This window comes from Neolamprologus multifasciatus, chromosome 5 (assembly GCF_963576455.1).
Source record: "Neolamprologus multifasciatus chromosome 5, fNeoMul1.2, whole genome shotgun sequence".
Lineage (NCBI taxonomy): Eukaryota > Metazoa > Chordata > Actinopteri > Cichliformes > Cichlidae > Neolamprologus > Neolamprologus multifasciatus.
The window spans coordinates 12,082,041-12,101,856 of record NC_140443.1 but is presented as its reverse complement, the minus strand read 5'-3'; the positions used below and the strand labels follow the sequence as shown (position 1 = coordinate 12,101,856).

The 19,816-nt window shown below is 40.3% G+C and overlaps 2 protein-coding genes across 8 annotated transcripts in view; one reads left to right on the top strand and one right to left on the bottom strand.

The window, feature by feature from the left end:
* Positions 1 to 13,677, top strand: part of rspo4 (R-spondin 4) — a 36,563-nt gene extending 22,886 nt beyond the window's left edge. For both annotated transcript variants that reach the window (XM_085159049.1, XM_085159047.1), the window contains one exon: positions 6,955 to 13,677. In XM_085159049.1, the coding sequence (XP_085015175.1) occupies positions 6,955 to 7,091 (137 nt within the window). In that variant the 3' untranslated portion in view covers positions 7,092 to 13,677. The remainder of the gene's footprint in view (positions 1 to 6,954) is intronic.
* Positions 8,748 to 19,816, bottom strand: part of chd6 (chromodomain helicase DNA binding protein 6) — a 99,298-nt gene continuing 88,229 nt past the window's right edge. For 4 of the 6 annotated variants that reach the window (XM_085159042.1, XM_085159043.1, XM_085159041.1 and 1 more), the window contains exons 41-45: positions 18,406 to 19,044; positions 17,985 to 18,224; positions 17,659 to 17,799; positions 17,285 to 17,389; positions 8,748 to 16,726 (exon numbers count right to left, since the gene is read on the bottom strand). In XM_085159042.1, the coding sequence (XP_085015168.1) occupies positions 15,470 to 16,726; positions 17,285 to 17,389; positions 17,659 to 17,799; positions 17,985 to 18,224; positions 18,406 to 19,044 (2,382 nt within the window). In that variant the 3' untranslated portion in view covers positions 8,748 to 15,469. The remainder of the gene's footprint in view (positions 16,727 to 17,284; positions 17,390 to 17,658; positions 17,800 to 17,984; positions 18,225 to 18,405; positions 19,045 to 19,816) is intronic. The other 2 variants (XM_085159045.1, XM_085159046.1) reach the window with 2 other exon arrangements.

Below are 19,816 nucleotides of genomic sequence, written 5' to 3'. Positions count from 1 at the left end.
TTTTGAGCTGCACAGGTGGTCCTTGTATACAGTGAATGTATCAAAGATGCCCCAATGTTCCGCTTCAGTACTAATTTTGCAACTAGCAGGCATCTTTTGTCCTTAAGGATCTACAGCAGATTCCTGCACGACATCCTCCGCAATGTGCCTGAAAGTTAAAGCTACCTTCACATGCAATTGTTCTCACTGTACCTGATGTTCAACTTTTACGCAAGCTTTTTTTTAAGCTTTCGGTGTACTTTTGACAGTAGCTGTATTTCCCTATTTTTGCTATAGGGTAGGGGATTTGTATGTGGAAGCTGTGGATTAGGCGACAGAGTGGTTTGTTGCTTTTCTCCAGCTCAGTATAGCTGTTTACGATATGGTTTAAGCAGTCATGGACCCCGAGATTGGTTCTGTGATTCATGATGGATGGATGGATGGATGTTCCTACTTGCACCACCCATTACCGTCTCATTTTGAGTTTATTCCTTTGTTTGCCGTGACTGCATTTGATTGGACCATGTTGACGTTCCACATACCACTTGTAGACTGAACTAACATTGGATAGTTATCCAACCCTCCATCTGGTGAGGAATTACTAAAGCATTCGTTTCACAATCATACAAAGTCATGCAGTAATACTGTCACCACTGGAATCTTCCTAACAGAATGGACACTCACCGGTCTCAGTGAAGCTCCAGTCAAAAATGTTCCTCATAGATATTTTCGACCATAATTCAAGCATGGAAACGTCTATTTTTTAAGTAACTTGTGTCATCGCTCAGCTGTACCGCTTGTACGTGTTAGTTGGTTTCACTATTCTGAGGATGTGTGCACACCCAAAAGGGCTGCCTGCTGATTTGTCATCCATTATGCTGATGTATGTGCTTCTTTTTTCTTTCACAACATGTGGCTCTGATTATAACCGAGTTGTGCAAGGAGTCAGTTTAGGCTCAAAAGCATAAAACCATAAAATTTGATCTTTTTTATCCTTGTTTAGTAAATGCGAGCCCTTTAAGATATGGCCACATCTCACTGGGATATTATCTGGATTTAAATGGCCACTACACATTTTCCCTGCTGGTACATAGTCTTACAGACCCGAAGTAAACAAAGTCATTGTGCCTCACTCACACATGAGTGTTCATACCAAAATGGGAGAATAGATTGTCACACTTCACAAAACTAAAATTCTAAAATGAACTGACATGTTGTTCTAGTGTTCCACATTGATGGTAAACATCTTGTGAATAAAATCGCTTCGTTTTAGTGGTTTGGCTAAAAAAGAATCTCAGCTCGGCGTTGCCACTTTCATCAAAATTAGGTTGTTTGATTAATGACCCAGGGCCCAACGCGGGAAGTTTAGACCAACTACAGTCATTTCAAGGCTACACATTCCAATAAATAAATGGCGAAACATTTTTTATCCAACCTTTTAAAAATCTGTAATTATAAATAAAGAAGAAGAAGAATTAAGTATACTTTATTTTACACTAATGCAGGAAAACAATATCCATCAGTCTGTGTTCTGATGATATCATCACTAATAAATCCAATCTGATATTTTTCATAGAGAAGTATGTCAATTTGGGAAAACAGCCAAGAAACGGTGCCCAAAAACTGTAAAAATTCCCATATGAAGCGGAGACATTCAGAAGTTTTGGCTTGGTGTGTTCAGGTCAGCAGTTTACTGGCGACACATGTAAGAGTTTGATGTCTGTTTTCATTGTTTAACATAAAAGTGGAGAAATTCTCCAAAAGAGTTTGTGATGTGGTCGCACATTTTAATGTCACGGTTCTAGTGCAAAGATGGAATTCAGTAGAATAATCACCAGGGCAACATTTGTATTTCTGTGTCTGCACACGCACTGTGAATGTGAACGTTTATGTTTGCGTGTGTGTTTGTAGTCTTCCTGTGGTCAGATTGTTATGGGATGAGCAGGGGAGTTTTCCAGCACTATGCTTGATTCAGTTAAGATGGCTGGGAGATATTCCACTCTCATGACATACCAGCTTCAACACATGTGGTTCGCTGTCTCCATTTTTTATTGTGTGTGTGTGTGTGTGTGTGTGTGTGTGTGTGTGTGTGTGTGTGTGAGTGTGAGAGAGAGAGAGAGAGAGAGAGAGAGAAAAGAAACACCTAGAGCGGGAGAAAAAGGGTGAACACTGTTGCATATAAAGTTTTTTTTTACTTGCAGGCAGAAACTGGTCTTCTCCAACTCACATATGTGGTCAAGGTGTGTGTGGCTGAGGGTTCTGCGCTTACAGGAATCGGGTTATGATGCACACATCACAGTTTGCAGCTGATTCTGTACTTTACATTGCAACAAACAAGATAGCTTAAAACCAAGCAACCATTAAAATAATAGATCAAAAGTTCTGAGATACTCACACAGAAAGCACCTTGACTCAGCTCTGCGTGCTAAAAGCCCGGGGGGAGAGAAAACAAAGTGCAATTTTTGTTTGTAATATTGGAAGAATAAATAAATAATCCACAGTAATTATAGTCAAAGGTAAACACTTCACAGCAACAGAGATGATGTCCAAGCTCTGCAGAAGCAGAGGAATAGTAATGGAGTGGTGCATTATCTGGGTACTTACATACATAGAGTCTGGATAAATGTGGCGAGTAGTGATTTTTCTCACAGAGCTACAACCAAAAGGTCTTTCTTTAAGTGTGGGAGCACAGTGAGAAGACAAGAAGTGGGGAAAATGATAGTTACTCTGGACTAATCCTGTTGTGTAGTCATGTATGGCTATAAGTTTACTCAGTGTAGAGTTGATGCACACTCTTATCCATAACATAAAACTATCCCAGATCCAAAAAGTAAATATGTTTTTCAGACTTTACTGTAATGCTCATAGTTTGAGTTATTTTCTTCCATGAATCACATCGTTTCCTTGTTACCCAGAAACGGATGTAGAGGCAGACTCAAAATCGCATCAGTGAGCTAACAATGTATAGTAAACATGAACAAATTGCTGTCGTACTGATAACAACGCCACACGGTTCAGCTAGTAGCACAAGGATTTCATCATTTGTGGCGACACGCTGAAAGCACTCAGCAGTTGGTTCATTCGTGACCTTGCAGCTGTAGCACTGGTAGCTGACGCCTTCCACCGTCTGAAGCAAGGACATGATGTAACTTCACAGTAGTTCCTGATAGGCAGAGTGGAACGTGAAATTTGAAGTTATTATATCTCAACAAATTAGTTTATTAACTGGAAATTTTTATATACCTACATCAAAATTTTAAGTTATTTTCTCAAAATGTTGACGTATTAACTTGAAATTTCGAGTTATGGGTGGAAAAAAATAAAAACATTTCAGCAGCAGAAACAAGCTCGCATGCAAACTATTCCAAGTCAGCTGATTCAGTCAATGCAGCCTTTAACCTCCTAGCTTACCAAGATTTATAGAATCTCTAATTATTAAAAGAAAAGTAATCAAGTCTGGATTGTGAACTTACACCATTATCACTCACAAATTCAGATGTGACGCGTGCATGTTCATATGCACGTTTTAACAGTCACCACAGGGTTTCAGTTTTAATAATTAGTGTGTATAATGTAGACACACAGATAGTACAGAGGCATATTGGGACAACCTGCCCTTATTCTCAATCATCAACACAGCTTCCAAAATAAAACACTTTGTGACAGCACTAATGAAGGACAGATTTCAAAAATGAAGCGATGTCGGGGGTGGGGGGGCGGGGGGGAAGAAGTGCATGGAGAGGGAAAAGAGGAATTGAGTTTTAAGAAGAATATAAGGAGAAGAGACCGTGTGGATTTAAAAAGCCCAATCTGTGAGGATACGCTCTAATTACTTAAGGAGGATACGCTCTTATTACTTATTATTAGGGGCAAATGACAGCTGTGTGTGTGTGTGTGGGGGGGGGGGGGGGGGGGGGTGAAAGTATTAAACACAGTATTAAACGTTCTTTTCATCACTTTAGCTGTTGATGTGACAGAAATATGACTAAAATATCAGGTAAAAACAAAGTGTGAGCGTCAAATGTAACCTAACCTACGAAGACGAATTGGTTTCACTGCGACTGCCTCAAAAACACCATGGACACAGCTGACTTAGAGACTGCAGTCTGAGATATCTGGATTGGTTTGTGGGAAGGAAAGTAGAAACCCCAGGATTGCCCCAAAAAATGCAAGGATGTTCTGTCTGTGAACAACAGGCAGTGACAACACCACCGTGCCACTGTGGAGCTGCGCAAAGGCAACCAGCAGTTTGAATTGATGGATGTGATTTTGTGTGCATGACACAGTGAAAGCACCATCTGTATTTTCTTCATCTGTGCAATGTGCGCGGCGCACGTCCAAATGTTTTGGATGGAATGAGATGGAGCGAAAACAAAAGGAACAACGGCCAAAGGAAAAGAAAGGAATTGTAATTCTTTTTGAATTGTTTGTGTTTTTTCTGAGCATCGGTTTTCGAGTTCACTTTAGCCTTTTTCAACCCAGCGTGAAACCACTTACCAATGAAGTAATAAGAAGAGAAAAGCAAAACCTTTCAAATTTAAAAACAAAAGTCCTTACCAAGCCTTACGAAATACATTTATTAACCCACCGAAATACTTTTCTTTTGCATTAATTCTACTAAAAATCAATTGTTAATAATTGGACATTCTAATTCTACCAGTTATTTGACATGTCAGATTTATACAGGAGCAAACAGCATTGCATCAAAAACAGTTGTTTAGAAGTGAGTGACAAACAACCCATTTGTTTCGCTGACTTTTAAGGAAGACTTTTATTATAACATAAAATTATAAACAGGTTTGTATGTTATATGGCTGACACTCAGTTTTCATGTCACTGCTTAATTTTACAGTTTTGCATCCTTGTAATGGCGTCTTTTCGTGGTCGGTCTGTCTTTATAAATGTTGAGCTCAAGAGGTTAAATAAAGTGAATGAATTAAAAATGTCTCTTTGATGCAGGGTTTATACTGAGTTGTGCAGAATAATTACATTGCACATAAAAAAGAACATTTTCACACTGTTATATGCAGTCCCATAGAAATCCAACGAAAGCGTTAGTCCTTTTATTGCTTCTATTGTAGTCTTAGTTTCCTGTTCTTAGCTTGTGGCAGCCTGTATGTTCCTCCGTTTCAAGGCTCCACATGTTGTGTGTTCAGACACATTCTTCTACATAACTTGGTTTCAATATGCGGTTTTTTGAGTTACTGTTGCCTTCTTATCAGTTTGAAGCAGTCTGGCCATTCTCCTCAATGAGGCAGACTGGATATCCTTTCAGATCGTTCTCTGTAAAGATGTTTGTGCGGGAAAATCCCAGCAGGTCAGCAACCCATCCGCCACCAAAAACAAGCCATGTTCTAAGTCACTTAAATCTATTTTCTTCCTCATTCTGATGATCAGTTCGAGCATGTCTTCTTGACCTTGTGGCTCATTAGAGATTGGCTAGTGAGCACATATTAATAGATATGAACTGGATTACTTGTTAAGTTAGAGATATATTTTTTATTTTTGGCAGGTGGGGCAGAAAGATTCTTTATGAATGCTAGTGTGACCACGAGAGTATGTTTCTTGGGGTTTGCTTCCTTTCTTCTTTTACTGCCTCTCTGCATGCAGTTGTTTTTACTCTGATGTCCAACCAAGCTCTAAATCAACATCAGTGCTATATATTACAGAAAATGATTCCACCTTTAAGCTTATGCCAGAGATACTGAAGCTCCCCTCGCCTTTCCTGAACATTAAAACCACATTTTCTATCGAAGCTAAACCTTACCTTAACAGCATGAGACAGCTATATGAGATCTATGGTTAAGTTTTAAACTGATATGTCATGATGTATTTTGAAATACCAAAACATTTGTTCGTTGTTATAAGACCCACTAAAGTTTCATTTAAAGTCCTCGGGTCTTTAAAAATAAATGACATTACACATGATGCATGTGTGTCCACAGCAGATAATGCATCAGATCAGTGCTGAAGAGCATTAAAAGCTTTCTCTTGTCTCTGTAAACATATGGCCCGTTATCAAAGCAGCTAAACATCACTGAGAACATTTTACTGAAACCTGCCTGATGTGGACCATCAGCCAACAGAACCTCAGAGCATCAGGTTACAATACAATACAGTAATTGTCCAAGACCAGAACATTTTACACACACATTATACTGCTACTGTTCTATCACAATTTTAAATGAATATCCTCATATGTGGCTCTTATTTTTATTAAAAACCAAAATATGGTAAAAAAAAAAAAATCTGGCAATTCTTTGTTTTTATATTCATCGGGCCCCAATATGACCAAATATCAAAGAGAAATTTAAAATGCATGCCGTGGAAGAGTTCGGATCTTAGGAGGTTAAACCAAACACAATCTGAAAGATGGAAAACAGTTCTGAAACAGTGCAAAACGTTATTAGATGTAAAAGCTTTTAGGTTGTGCTCTTTTTCCAATCACCAAAGCTCAGATTTCTTCAAGTTTTATTTCTTCTATTGCAGTATTGTTTAGACACCTTTCACTAAAACAATGCTGACGTTTAGTAAGTGTCTTATAATGGAATTAGTAACCTTTGCTTTGGATTCAGGAGTTGCAAAAACTGTTATTGGTTACTTTAGTGTGTTTTAAAATAAAAACATGATGACAACATTTTTATCTAAATAAAGCATCAAAATAAGCTTGATAAAGATTTAAAAGTATTCTCTGCACCTTCAACACAGACTATGACTGAATAACTGGATTTATTTATAAATGTATAAATTATGATGAACAGGAGAAAAAAAATCCTTCCATTTACTTTAGCTGTCTAGTGTGTAATACACTAAATATACTCATAAATATGTATATACATGAATATATGTTAATAAAGTTTTTCTTTTAATTATGATAAAAAATATGCATGTAGACAACTGATCTGAAATGCAGATGTGCCATGTGTGATATTTAATGTTTCATGTTGACTTGTTTTATATTTTTTTATCTGTCAGAAAGAAGACAGAATAAAAAAGGAGGACTTGGAAAGAAGAAGGAGCGAAAACGGCTACGACTGCACACCAGCGACAGCGTTGGCAACTCAAGAAACAGAACGACCACAGGGGAGCAAAGACATCATGGAGATCCCTGAGGGGGAGACAGACATGATGTAACATGGAACATATATGAAAATATGTCATAAATCCGTATCGTTTCCAAGCACCCAACTACAGAGGTCAGAAGCATAAATCGAGACTGAACTAAAAGTTCCTAAGAGGTCGTGCTTTTCACTAGTGTATTAAAGCTGTCCAAAGTAGCAGCTTGGTGCGAGGAAAACTCTCCGTTCATCAAGTAAAGCAACCATTAACCTGCCTCCTTGGACTGAAATTCTCACAATTTTTTTTTTTTGCTAATTTCAAGCTTCCCATGCAGGAGCAGCAACATATGAACCATCTCTCAATCAGATTTTCAAATAATTATCTTTTAGTGATTTTATAGCCACAGATTTTTACACAGCTACATTTTCTCTGGTCATTTCATCAGTTTAGCAGAAATTTCAAGTTACAGTTATATAATTAATATTGAGTGCAGATTAAATTTTAGAGGTTGAAGTAAAATACCATATACCATACCCCCCCCCCCCCCCCCCCCCCCAACATAACTCAGAAGCTTAAAGTCCTGGTCGTGCATAGAGCAGTGGCTGGTGAGCAAAGGATTATTAAATAGTAATGACAAACAGCATCCAGCTAAGTAAAGAACAGGAGGTGGGCATATCATCATCCAAGCACAAAGAGAGGATTACATGAGAGAAATAACCAGAAACTACCCATCAGCCCCAAGAAGAGACAGACGACAAAAGCCAGAGCAGCTCTAGTACAGACAGACCGGACAGAAACTTGGATCAAATTGGGCTGCAAAAATATTCAGTTCAATTTTATTTATATGAAATTTGTGAAGAGCACGTCAAACGCTTGGAATGGCTCATAAGTGTACCTGCTATATAATCTGCAAAACACTGTGGAGGAAAGAAAGGTGTGCTTTTGCTTCCCGTGGTCATCAGTATTTACTGAACTCTGGTGTGTGTAGAGCAGTACTTTCTACTCATATTTAGCCAAATGCAGCAGAAGCAACCCAGACGTTTCTGAAGCTCACAAAGTAAAAACTGAAGACAGATGTTATAAAAGCAAAAAGCATGACATAAATATCATAAAGAGGCTTTTTAAAAAAGCGATGCCCATTATTTCCAGAGTTTAGGCTATCATTGCCTACAAATTATTCACTTTACATGAATTCGAGCTCCTGAAGACTGTGTATAAAGTGTCTGTTATTCATTATCATGATAAAACTAATATAACTGTAACTTGAATCAGTTTAAGAAAATAGCTACGATAACCACAACAAAGCTGTCAGTATCCAACAGAAAATAATGTTAGCAAGAGCACAAATTGTTCTTTGCTTCTTCTTTTTCTTCTGCAGTTTCTAAAGTTGGTATTCCAGTGAACCTAAAAATGATAAGACTTGCTTTATTTATCCCAGCAGTTGGGAAATTACTGTCACAGCAGCCTGAACATGAAAACCAAACTATCTCTATAAATAAAAAAAGCTTAGAAGTCCCACATATTCAAGCTTGTTACTACAGAGTTTAACTTCACACTATGTATTTAAATCACAGTGACGGAAGTTATGAGTTAAGAATTTCATTTAGTTATATGCCAGCTTCTTTCTTTTATTTTCCCCCGACTTGTCTGATATGCACAAGTATACCTTGGTATGCATAGTTGGTGTAGCAAGATTGAATATGTGGGTATTTCTTCTTTTTTCCCCAGAGCTGATAAATGACTTTGTCTTTTAACAGCTTGCTTGCATGTATTTATCAATATTTCAAGGACAAAGTGGTATTTTTTTTAAATCCACAGCACGAGCGTACATTTCAATAAATGTTTATTTTGATGCGGCATCCATTGTGCAGTTTTAAATGGAGTTGATCTGTTTGAGTGAGATCTTTTGTCCACTGAAAGTATCTAATAGAATTTTTCATGTTATATTGTTCACCTTTAACACAGACTGAAGTCTTTGTCTACAGGAACAGTTCTCCATGCTTCTTGAAGGACATTCAGAGCTCTTCTCTGGATGTTGGCCACCTTTTTCCTTCCATTCTCTGTTGAGATGATCAAAAAGTGCTTAAATAATGTTAAGGTCCAGGCTTTGGGGAGGCCAATCCATGACTGATAGTGTTCCATTATCTGTTCTGCTGTGTGATTGAGACTGAAATAAGAAACCGTTGCCTTCCAGATGGTACTGCATGTTGGATCAGACAGTACTTTTCTGTGACAAGATCCCAAACACTCCTGGCTGCCATGCAACCCAAACCATGACAGAGCCTCCACCGTGTTTTAAAGATGGCACTCACTTTTATAACTCTCTCCTGATGTTCTACATAAATGTTGAACTAAAAGTTTCCAATTTGGACTCCTCACTCTCCATAAGACCTGTTGGCAGTCCAGTTCTAGTGTAACCTCAGCCTTTTCTTCCTGCTTTTTCCTTAAGTGTTGCTTCTCAGCAGCCAATTTTCCACTTAGACCATGAAGGGCCAGATAAATCTTTGAGGTCCTGTGTCAGGTCATTTTTCCAGAATATGACTTCCAGATAGTGTTCATCTGCTGTAAATATTTTTAAGGGTTTTTACTAATACCCAAAGTCACAATGTCAAAATGTTGTTTTCCTGATTGCATATTTGTTTCTATATCAGTCTAAGTACTTCTCACTATTGAATCCTTTAGATATGACCTAATTTTAAAGAAGTGGAAGGTCTTCCCTTACACAACACCAGCAGAAAACATATTTTCACATTGCTGCTAACCAATAAAACAGCATTACAAGGCCAATGCATCTTTCCGAGTACACAATGTGGAGAAAGCTGCACATTTATAGGTACACAATGTGCAGCTTTCTGCACATTGTGTACCTATAAACTAAAGAAGAAAAGCAAAACATCAGAATTACATAAGGATATCAGCTAAAATATCCATGTTTGGTTAATTACTCTCCACGGACAACAGAAAGTTGAAAGTCATCTTTTATTGCACAATAAAAGATCACACATACCATGTTTTGACTCATGAGATTGGTCCACATGGGAATACAGAGTTATACTTACAAAGAAAAAAAAAGAAGAAAATAAAAGATAAAACCCCACCACATAACTTATTTATTAATGACCGGGTTTCTGACTTCAGGATCAGCCAGTGAATCACAGCCTGGTGAATTACGTTGCTCTTGGTTCAGCAGTGCTTGGAGAGGGCCTGCGAACAGTCAAATATTCAACTTGCCCCAGGTTCTGGAGGGCAGGTTCACAGACATGAACTGGACAAAGGTGGTGAAGTTTTTAGATCCAGTCTAAAGATTTATTTTACAGTTGCCTTTCACCATTTGTCATCATTATACCTAAGCTGCAGTTATGCTATTTTTAAATCTCATGGTCGCTTCAAACTTTAAATGACACTTTCCCTTCGGTAAGACGGTGCAACGAGCTAAAAGCAAATTCAAGAAAAACATGGCTGTTAATTCAAAGATAAATTACGATCAGGTGTTCCTGTCACTTTCGACATAAACCCATGTTGACGACTTCTGGTAGTACGAGTGTATATCAAAAGGTAACAGCTTTTCCACCACATTAATGTCTGAAGTTGACAAAGGATATGAAAATAATTGCGGGGGCAATAATTCACGTTTTGTCTTCTGCCAAGAAAACATTTTAGTGTCTGTGAAATTCGATTGCAATGAACTGGAAAAAAAACACATATGGAGACTGATATTTTTCAGCTTTTGTAATGACTGGCTTGACAAATAAAATAAGTTCTAATGTTTTTATTTTTATGGATTGTTTTCAGGGGTTCTTTAACTTCTGAGGCTGCGTATCAGGGGTGCTCTTCTAATAAGCCACATAGGAGGCCTGAACTATGGAAATGAATATTCATCATTCCCTAATGTAACCTCAAACACTGTCAAATAACACAAAGGCTTCATAACCTGTTAGTTTGAGCCTATCAGGATGGAGAAAGAAACAAATATATAACATCCTTAACCGGATTTAGTGTGATATATTTGCATGATGTTGTAGATATTTTCCATCAGAGTTCTAACTTTGCAGTTTGAACTTTAAATGCATGACTAACACGTCATGAATCTGACAGACTCTTCAGGTACTTTACTTGTTTGAACTGCAGATTCCCTAAAATGTCAGCTTCAAAACCTGCTAGTTTTCAGTCATCTTCTCGTTTTAGAGGAAAAAATAAAAACAGGTTTTTGAGTATGCTACTGTACTGCAGCTTTAGAAAGGATCCTGCATCTGCAGACTGTACCAAAGGGTGGCTTACGCTGGATTACCGTGGGGACTATGAAAAGAAAATAAAGAGGAGGTATTCTAAGAACTCTTAACCATTTAATTTTGATGTAATTACATCTAAAAAAAAAAAAAAAAAAAAAAAAAAGAAGAAGAAAAATTAAAAAACAGAGCATGTGACATTACTAGATACTTTAAATTCCACGTGAACTAAAATGCTTTTGTTTTTGAGAAAACTTAACAAAACCAGCCACTGGTCAGTCATGAGACAACAACGTAAAGACGAGAACTGTACAATAAATACATTTTTTTTATGATAAGAGATAAACGTTTACATTTTTGAGGTGACTGTTTTGAAGAACATTTAAGTTAACCAACGAGAACTTCAATGAAAAGAAAAACACTGTTAAAGAAGGCATGGTGTGACACGAAGAGACAATACAGAGCCATCGCCAGTCGACTTGATTAACCCCCCCTGCCCCCGAGCTGTGGTTACATACTGCACCTGCAAGTTTGTTTCAAGTTTTTGCACAAGAACAAGCCATTAACAGCAAATGATGTGCACACAGGCCCTCTGGAACGCAACGCTTGCCCGTTCCTTTGAGATAAATCATCTGTGGTGCAAAGCGACTGGCTTCCCCTTCTGATTTGCTCTTTCGGGAATCTCGAACAACACACGACAACAATCAAATACTTAGGCTGCATACATACTGTGTGCGCATTATCATCCTAGATGTGCTGGATACCAGACACAAGGCCCCGTGAAGGAAGAGAATTCTAAAAGATTAAGTAGCATTCCTCAAAGGGAAATTCTGATATTTCCCAGCTTGTGTCTTATTCCTCTAATTATCAGCAGATTTTTTGTGGAGATTTGAGAAGCTAAACACTGCTAAGAATGTAACAGGTCAGGGTACGAAGCATGAATAATTACAGCTCTGAGTGCAAAGAAAAAAGCTTTAAAAATGACTGCAGCAGTGAACTGCAGAGCAGCTAGGGTGCAGCGCTCATCTCCATTAACTTTACAGCTTTAGTCAATAAAAGTGGGCACGGTATTTACCCTACAAATTTAACTTTGGGATTCTGAAAGTTGCAGACCCTAACTCTTCAATAAGAGTCTGAAATCTAGATCCAGACTGAGTAATCCCAGAATTTCCCTTTAAAGAACAGCATGGCATCATCTAATGATAAAATCCAACACTTAGATTTTCAAATGTTAACCACTTTCCAAAAGATAATCGCCACACTGGAAACGTGAAGTCAAGATAGCGTGCAAGTGAGGCTCACAAAAAGAGAAATGAAAGCAATTTTAGAGGCACTGGTAAGCAAACAGTCACTTTTTGTTAACTCTCCATTTGTGCTTTGAGGGATGATTGATTGACCTTTAGGGATAAATGTAGTGATTTGAGCAGTGGTACCTTCCGTTACTATTGGCTTCTGAAGATAATGCACATCACCAACGCCGTGTACGCATAAAAACAAAAAGGAAAGACAAACAATAACATGACCTAATAAGGAGATGTAATTGAACATCTATACAAAAAAAAATACTCACTAAATAAGGCATTTTACTTTGAATAATACATAATGAAACTAACAGAAAAAGAATGTCATATTTGGTGAAAGTTTGGCAAAGCAAAAGAAAAGTATAATAAATTATATGTAGCCACAAACTTGTGACAAGGCAACAACTATGTTTGTTTTTTTTTCCCAACAAGAAATGTGACCTGTAAGGACGAAACAGAGTAGAAACTGCTCCACCACAAAACGTGTGCGCATGCATGCACACATACACACTTTCTCCCATTACAGCACACTCTCGCATACACACACACGCACGCACGCTCACACTCACGCACGCACACACAATGGAAAGTAAAAGACCACACGGAAACAGGTTAACATTCACAAAAAGACATTGTGCAAAAATAATGTTTTCATATATGAAAACAAAAAGAAGTGAAGTTATACGTTACATCAGAAACATCTGACATTTACCCCCAAAATACACACCCTGTCGTGAAAAGACTGAATAAAACCAGCAACTTGCATCCTTTTAATGTACAGTACAGTCTGTTTGATACAGGAAAAAAAAAAAAAAAACTGGGACTAAGCTCTATGCAAAAATCCTCTGCGCATATGTCAAGTATTTTTCCCCCTAATGGAGGAACAAAGTAAAGACAATGAAGAAATCAATGGTGCGCTTAAAAAAAAAAAAATCAGCAATATACAGCGATAGATTTACATATTTAGAAACTCTTAGTATGAACTGCTATTAAAATTAATGTGAGGGGGGAAAGCCAGAGTGATTCATACTACTACCATATCCCTCCTCTCCCTATTTTATCTGTTCTTCATTCTTTTAAAAACAAAAAAACTAACAAAAAAAAAACAAAAACCAGACTGTTCCCTTTCCCTGGACAGATGATCGACACAGCACAGGTAATCTCTTTCTGAACACACAAAGGAGAAAAACAGGAAAAGGACAGTGGGGGGGATGACCGACTGATGCTACAGGTCATGATTGTAATCATTATGCAGCATCATTTTGCACTGTTCCTGATGAGATGCTGGTTACCTGATTTGTTGTAAGTAAATGCAATTTAGGACTTGATGAACCCCAAGGGACAAAAAAAAAAAAAAAAAAAAAAAAAAAAAAAGAGCACCTTCTTTTCCTCTGCTCTCCCACAGCCCTCCTCCCCACTCCTGTGTTTGCAAGACAGGATATCACATCTGCCTCCTACTGCCCCCTGGTGGCCAGGATGAGCTTAGGGTTGATGTTCCTGTCCTTTCATGTCTTCTGATTAGAGCTAACCACTTGAGGGGAGGGAGGGAGGTGGGGGTCTCCCAAAGTGACTTTGTGGCTGAGTTAAAAAAAAAAAAATTACATGAGCTAATAAAAGTAATAAAACAAATGAATCTCATGATTGTTCCTTGCCTTTATAAAGAAAAGCAAATGAGAAAGCATACACCTAAGCCTCTCTTGATAGTTGTTCGGAATTTCTGCTGTACTCCTGTTGTGGGAATCTGGATTCATCATCTAGTGTTCGCGTTAGATTTATCTTTGTGATCTACTTTATGGAGGAGTTACTGCAGCAGTAACACAATATTAAGAATCATAATAACATTAGAATGAAAATAAAATATGCATCTAAAGCATGGAGAACTTGCAGAATATCTTAAAGTTAGGATTTAACATTCGTGACTGGGATGGACTAACCTGGCTCGTATTTTGTGATCTTCTAGTTAACATTATTCTCACAATTTTGTTAACTTTATTAGGTATAAAACTAGTAGAGACAAATTAATTTCTTCTAATTTGGCAGCCTTTTTAAATGCACTAAACATACTTTTATTAAATGACGCCCACAATCATATCAACGTGATTTAGATACATTTCAAAAGGGCTACTCTCTAAAATCTTTGTGGGTCTGTTGTGTTTCTGCAGCAGACACTGGCTCTTGCATATTTAGATACTTAGGTTGTTTTTTCTGTTACTATCAACTAGGAAAAGGTGTTTTAGTGTCATATCTGAATGACTGTTCTCCTTTTAGATTAATCTAGCCGGCATGAACATTGAACATTGCACGAATTTCCCTAGATTTAGTGGAGTGTGTCAAAACATAAGATTTAATCGCTCCCCCGCATGAGCTTTTCAGAATTTCCAAACTGTGGTGAGAAAAATAACTTCGGAAAAACCACTTCTGGCAACTGTGCCCCACCTTCCCAGTCATCCTTGTGTCCATACAAACCAGGCGAAAACCAAAACTGCCTGTCCACCTTGGCTCACCTTGAGCCTAAAACGGTATCAATACTACGGTCAGAGTTGCTCTTGGTTAGGCCAGGTTGCATTCGGTGTGTTCCTGTTGAGAAGTATCCCTCCCGACTCAGTCTCAATGGAGAATGAAGGAGAACACTACAGAGAGGATCATTTTTTACACTAGTTTTCTTTGTATACAATGAATGAGTGGAGAGGGTGGGTGGGGTCTTGGTATATAAACATGACCGAGCTGAATATAATCGTCATCATTATTAGTCATCATCATAATAAAAGTCTTTACATGGACATTGACTGACAGACACGGCACAAATTTTACACTGTTGCTCAGCTGAGAAAGGAGAGCAACAAAGGAGACAGGAGGAGAGAGCAGGAAGTGGGCTGTCCTTCAGGCCTCTGCAGTTCCTCTCCTCTATGCATCCTCTTGTTCCACTTGTCTCTGCTCCTCAGTGTCCTGCTTCTCCTCCTCCTCCTTTGCCTCCTCTCCTGCCTCCTCCGATCTTTTCTCATTGTCTTCTATTCCCTCAGTGTGGTCATTGGAGTCCGGTTCCTGGGGCTCTGAAGACCCACCCTCTGCATTCCCCTGCCCAGTCTGGAGCTCGTCAGTTGGAGTTGGGTCTGGGTCTGACGCTGAGGTAGAGGGGATGGAGGGAGATGAAGAGGTGCCTGGGTGGCAGGTACCACCAGCCTTATCTGTACTTTCTCTCTCCTCTCCATCTCCAGTTGCTGCCTTCTCCCTCTCCTCTTCTCGCTCGCCTTCTTCTCTTCCTCTCTTCTTTCTCCTCTTGGGGCTGCCTGGAGAGCTATCAACTGCACCAGGGGGCATGGCTGGAAGTGCCATGATGCCACCATGTGGCAAGAACATGTGTGGGTAAAGCAAACCGTGGGACATGCCCGGGATTAGGAAAGGGTTGAAGGTAAGATGGCTGCCAGTGCCAGCTCCAAGATGTGCAGAGCTGAGGTGGGCCCTGGTGGTGGAGGTAATGATGGCTGCTGCTTCTGCCGCTACTGGTCGTTTGTTAGCCTCTGCAGCTCCTTTCTCCTCCCGCGTCCTGTCCTTTTCGCCACCAGCAGCAGGGGCGCTGCCCTCTCTTTCTGCAGGCGTTGTTGAAGAAGGGCTGGCCGCCTCAGTTGCAGACGGTGCGGTTGTGGTGGTGACCTTCACAGCAGACGCTGAAGAAGAGGAGGAAGTCGAGGAGGAGGAGGAGCTGGGATGAGGAGAAGGTGGCGGTGGCGTGTGTGCCATCATGGTGCCAACGCTGAACAAAGCATGCTGTGGGATTGCAGCCCCATGGGGGTGCGGGATTCCATGCAGCATCATGGGTAACATACTCAGACCATTCTTGGCATCTTCGGCAGACCCCCCAGCTCCTCCCGCTGAGACAGCTGCAGGGAAACCATGCGGGAATCCAGCTGCCATAATCCCAGAGATGGGAATTCCAGGGATACCACTGCGGAGATTTTGCATGGCCACCATGGAGTCCATGCTGCCAATCAAACCACCATTCATGAAGAGAGGAGGACCGAGACCTGGTGAGGAAGAGTCCGAGACAGACAGGAGAGGCTTAGGCATTTCGCTGCGAGGTCGACGTCCACGGCGGCGGGAGCTTGGGTCCTTGTTGACGGGTTCTGTGAGGATCCGAGAGAACTTCCCTTCAGGAAGGAAACCCTGCAAGAGGAGGCCATGAGACAACACATTAGTGCATAAGAACATCTGGAACTGACAAAGTATCGCAGGTAGAAGAACAGCCATAGGAAAACTCAAAAGGACAATTAAAAGCATCATTTTTTTTTTAGTCTTTCACTGGTCTGACACTCCTGTGAGAGTAGAGATGACACTACATCTCTTTCCAAATCTACTTGCTTGCAAACTTGCATTTTTAGTTTGGCACCAATTGGTTGTTTTAGCATGAAAACTATACAGCTAACTGAATGAGAGTGAAATAAGTTTCAGTGCAACAGATTTTCATAATTTACAGGGTTTTCACAAAAACATCCTAAAAAGTGGCAGTAATTACAATTCATGCCTGATTCTCTACATCAGAAAAAGATCTGTAGCTTCTTATGTCAGCTTTCTGCAGTCTGTGATATCCTGCTACACAGGCTTGATGTGCATGGCATTTCTAAGGAGATGTTACACTTGGGGCTCGTTGTCTTTTACAACTTATGTCAGAGAGGGGCAAAACACACCCTGTTGACATCCAATGCTACACAGTATCATACTCACAGAGTGTTTGACCACATCAGCCCAGTCTGGAGCCACATAGTATTCCGAGTTGGCATCCAACCATCTAGAGAGCTCCTTTATGGCCGGAGCCATAGCACCACCAAGCTGCAAAGTAGGAAAACCAGCACAGTGTAGTTGTAATGATATCAAATTGTATGTAAGCTTTTTTAGCTTCCCCTACTCAAAAGGCAGCCTGTATTATTGGTGGACAGCAAAGCGCCACCAAACTGCAGCAAAGGAAGCAATAACACAGCAATCCTTCTACTTCCCATGGCTGAACTTTCATTGGTTCAGTTTTATGTTTTAAAATGAACACTTTTATTTGACTTTTGTGTTTCATGTATTTTATATGCGTGTCTGTGTGTGTTTTCTACCCTGCGTCCAGTGCTGCGGTGCACAACGGGGACCCTCTCCTCCCCCGTCAAAGAGTTTATATCCAGCTTGGTGGGATCTTTACAGCGATGCCTCCTCTGTTTGGGACGCTCTACAAAACCATGCAACAGACCTGCACCAGACTGCACAGTAGCCAGGGAGGGTAGATGGGGAAAAAGGTTGTAAGTGCCAATTAATCTGAGCATAAAAGAATAAGTGCTCAACTGTAGCCTCAGCAGAGGACATTCCAATACAGAAAAAGCAAAATATAAAGAATACAACACAGCAGGATTTAGAGCATTACAATCCTAGAAATCCTCGAACTTACATGAGCAAATGCCGGCAGATCCATGGTGTAGCCTGGATTCTGTCTCAGCCACTCAATTAGACCTTTGCCGGCTGCCTCTCTGTCAATGGCCACAATCTCTGGCTGAGGAGGTGTCTGGGTTGGGGTGGGAGTAGAAGAGGAGGACGGTGTGGGAGGACCTGCAGGTCGCTCTGAGGGAGAGGGGGATGGCGAGGAGGTCGAGGAGGAAACAGAAGAGTGGCTGATCACCTCAACCCGGCCCTGTACATGGACAGACAGACACATACATAGATAACACAAGATTTACTTTCTTCTTTCTTTTTTAATCAACTTTATCTTTTTTTTTGTCCCCAAAATGTTCTCGGTGGGGCTTCTCTTTCACTCTGAAGTGCAACTATTCTAAATGCCCTTACTCTGAAAAGGCCCTCCTCCCTCTACCCACCTGTGATTCAGGGAGGTGCAGTCCTCGGCTCTTGGTGAACTCAGAGTACAGAGCTTCCACATTTCTCCTCCTCCCTCTCCTCCTCCTCATTGAATCATCTCCCCTCAGGCTCCCGTTAACTATTTGTCCTGTTACCGGATGGATGAGCCCCGCCTGCAGAATTCCGGCCATGTCGATTCCCACGGGGCCTGGCAGCGGGGCCGTGATGGGAGGCGGCGGTGGTATCTTATGACTGCTGCCCGCACCAGCATTGAGGTGGCTGATTCCTGGTGCAACCACAGCTTCATTTGTCCCAATGCTACTCGTGGTGCTTATTTCTCCTGAAGACTTGGTCAGGTCTATGGCTGCTTCTTGCCAGCCATTTATCAATATGGCTCCTGTACGGTGAGAGGGCGGAGCAATCACGGGTGCTTTATCACTACTGGAGCTTGTGGTAACAGCAGTGTGGCATGACGATGCAGATTTTCCAGCTAAAACCTTGGCAGCTGCCGCAGCAGCGGCTTCATAGTCGAAAGACCTCCGACCTCCTGCTCGTTTGAGCTCAGGGAGGAAGGCAGGAGCCACAAGCCTCTCCTGTAACAGAGGCAAGGAGGTAAGGCGCCAAGCTCCGCGCCCGCATGCGCCGCCCCGCGGCATGTACTGTCAGGGTGGACAGGGTGGGTGAGGGGTAGACAAGAATGGGAGAGAGATGATGGCTTTATTAAACATACATATGGACTGAGACACAACACAGTGGCGGCTGTCAACTAGACCTGGGTAAAACTGTTAGATATTTAAAATGTTTTTGTTTGTTTTTTTCCTGAGAGTGAGTGTGTCATCTTTGGATGTTGCTTCAGGCACCTGACAAGTTGACTTGTTTACATCTGAAAGTATGAGACACGGAACAAACAGCTCATAATCCATCTGTTCGCTGGCCTATGGTGTCAAACATTTTGTAAACAATCCTCTTGGTTTAAAAACGCTGAAGGCTAAGCAGCCAGAATATAAACTCAGAGCAGAGACACAAATCTGGTCATTATTCTCACTCTGGCATATATGAAATGTGTCTTTATAGATATATGACAACTTGCCCAAGTCTAATCTCCACATTTATATTATCAACAGTACACATTACTGAGACAGGAAACTTCACAATAAGCAACAAAGCAATGGTGTGGATTAGAGGTGCCCAGTGCTAATAGTTTATTTATAACTATTGCAGTTATATTTTATATAGAACATAACAATGAAGAGTTAAGGAGACACATACAAACAAACAATAAAATCTTTAGCAGAAAATGAAAAACTCGGTCAGACTCATTTTGCAAAGACCTGGTCAGTCAGTTGATTATAGTCAGTCTAAAGTCAGCCTTGTTAGCACTTTAAGCAAACTGGGCACAACTTGTATGAGCCATGGCATGGGGGAGATAAA